At 42.7% G+C, this 1676-nt stretch overlaps 1 protein-coding gene across 1 annotated transcript; it reads right to left on the bottom strand.

Annotated features, from left to right (window-relative positions):
- Nucleotides 1-931: 931 nt before the first annotated feature.
- SARC_15573 (hypothetical protein) lies at nt 932-1172 on the bottom strand (the record flags this gene model as incomplete). The annotated part of the gene is made up of 1 exon (XM_014290307.1): nt 932-1172. A coding segment is annotated over one exon (241 nt), but the record flags the coding sequence as incomplete, so codon positions are not given.
- Between the last annotated feature and the right edge of the window lie 504 nt (nt 1173-1676).

The raw sequence follows: 1676 nt of genomic DNA, 5'->3' as shown, positions 1-1676 counted from the left end.
CATATAAATGTAGCTCACCGTCTTGCTTCCTGGATTTCCACCAGCAGTTGCAGCCACATGGTGTTGTCATCTCCCAGTTTAGCGGTGACTGCATACACGGAGATGAATTATGAGAAATTGTTAGATCAGGGCCCTGGTACTATTTAGAGAAACTAACCACTGACGGTCCATCTAGTCTGGTAGGTACGGATACAACACGCACTCAAACGGCAAGTATCTCGGACCTGATCATTTCATCGGTCGTATTCTCGGAGATTGTGAACATACAGACCAGAACATGTGAATAAACGGAATCGTTACACGAATATAAATATGCGTACAACAGCGACCCCACAATATAATAATATGCATGTGCACTCAGGCAATCGTAGTACATTGCTGTGACCCTAACACTGAGCAGACCACTATGCTTATACGCATGTGTGGTAGTCTCATGGGAGGGAAGGGATGGTCACTACAACGGACAGCCCACTATAAGGAAGCATATATGAGAGATGTAGGTACATACCTAATAGGTTCATCCGTGTGACAAGTACTTGCAGACTATGGCACACATCATCCACGAATAGATTCCTAGCACTCAACCCAGATATATGAAAACACACACAAATGAACACATACGCATACACATACGCATACATATATATATATATATAAATATATATGTGTGTGTGTATATACACATATACACATATTCATACATACCTCATACACACATACAATACACATGTACACAAATACAGACATACAGACATACACATACACACACATCCACACACGGACACACATATATACTCACATACACATATACGCAAACACACATGACACACATATACACATATACACAACTACATACGTGCACACGTATGCACACACATACACATATACACATCCCCCCCCCTTAAAGTGCATCCCCTGCCTGCTTGTGTACCTTTCTCGAGGTCCATGTCCCAGAGTGCCTGGTAGTTGTACCATGTTTTGACGTACTCGGCTGCCCGCTTGAGCCGTTGGTCTATTTTGGTGTAGGCGTCTTGCAGCGACCCGCCGTCCCCGTGCAGCCGCAGCAGAAGCCCCCGATAGTCTGTGTCTATAAATTGAAAGAGTGCATATGAGTCATATGTGTGTAGTGGGGGTGTGTTATTAGATTGGGTGTGGTGAGTGTATGTTTGCATTAACCGTGTGACGATGGCTCGTGGCAGTCACACTTTATATAAACGTTATTCAAATCTCACGTACCCCAACTGGTAACTTAACTTTGGTGGTCGATTAACTTCTCTGTCAATGATAGTTTTAGGTTTTAGGGTTTAAACTCTAAAATGCACAACAATTGGACTCATCTCTTTAATCAAACACTACACGCTCAGCAACGACAACCACTCAATAGCCTAAGAGATAGCCCATGGTCAACTAGATATGTATCAAACTACATGCAAGAGGTACATATACACTCACATACTTAAAACAGACACACTACACTCAAACATATATACACCGGGTGTTCATAAAATATGCACACCCACACCTTACACTAAAACACATACACACCCACACACTACACCCACAACATATACTCACCCACACACTACACCCATAACATATACTCACCCACACACTACACCCACAACATATACTCACCCACACACTACACCCATAACATATACTCACCCACACATTAC

Source organism: Sphaeroforma arctica (assembly GCF_001186125.1).
Source record: "Sphaeroforma arctica JP610 unplaced genomic scaffold supercont1.6353, whole genome shotgun sequence".
Taxonomy (NCBI): domain Eukaryota; class Ichthyosporea; order Ichthyophonida; genus Sphaeroforma; species Sphaeroforma arctica.
The sequence above is the reverse complement of the archived record's forward strand: the minus strand, read 5'-3'. Positions and strand labels throughout refer to the sequence as shown.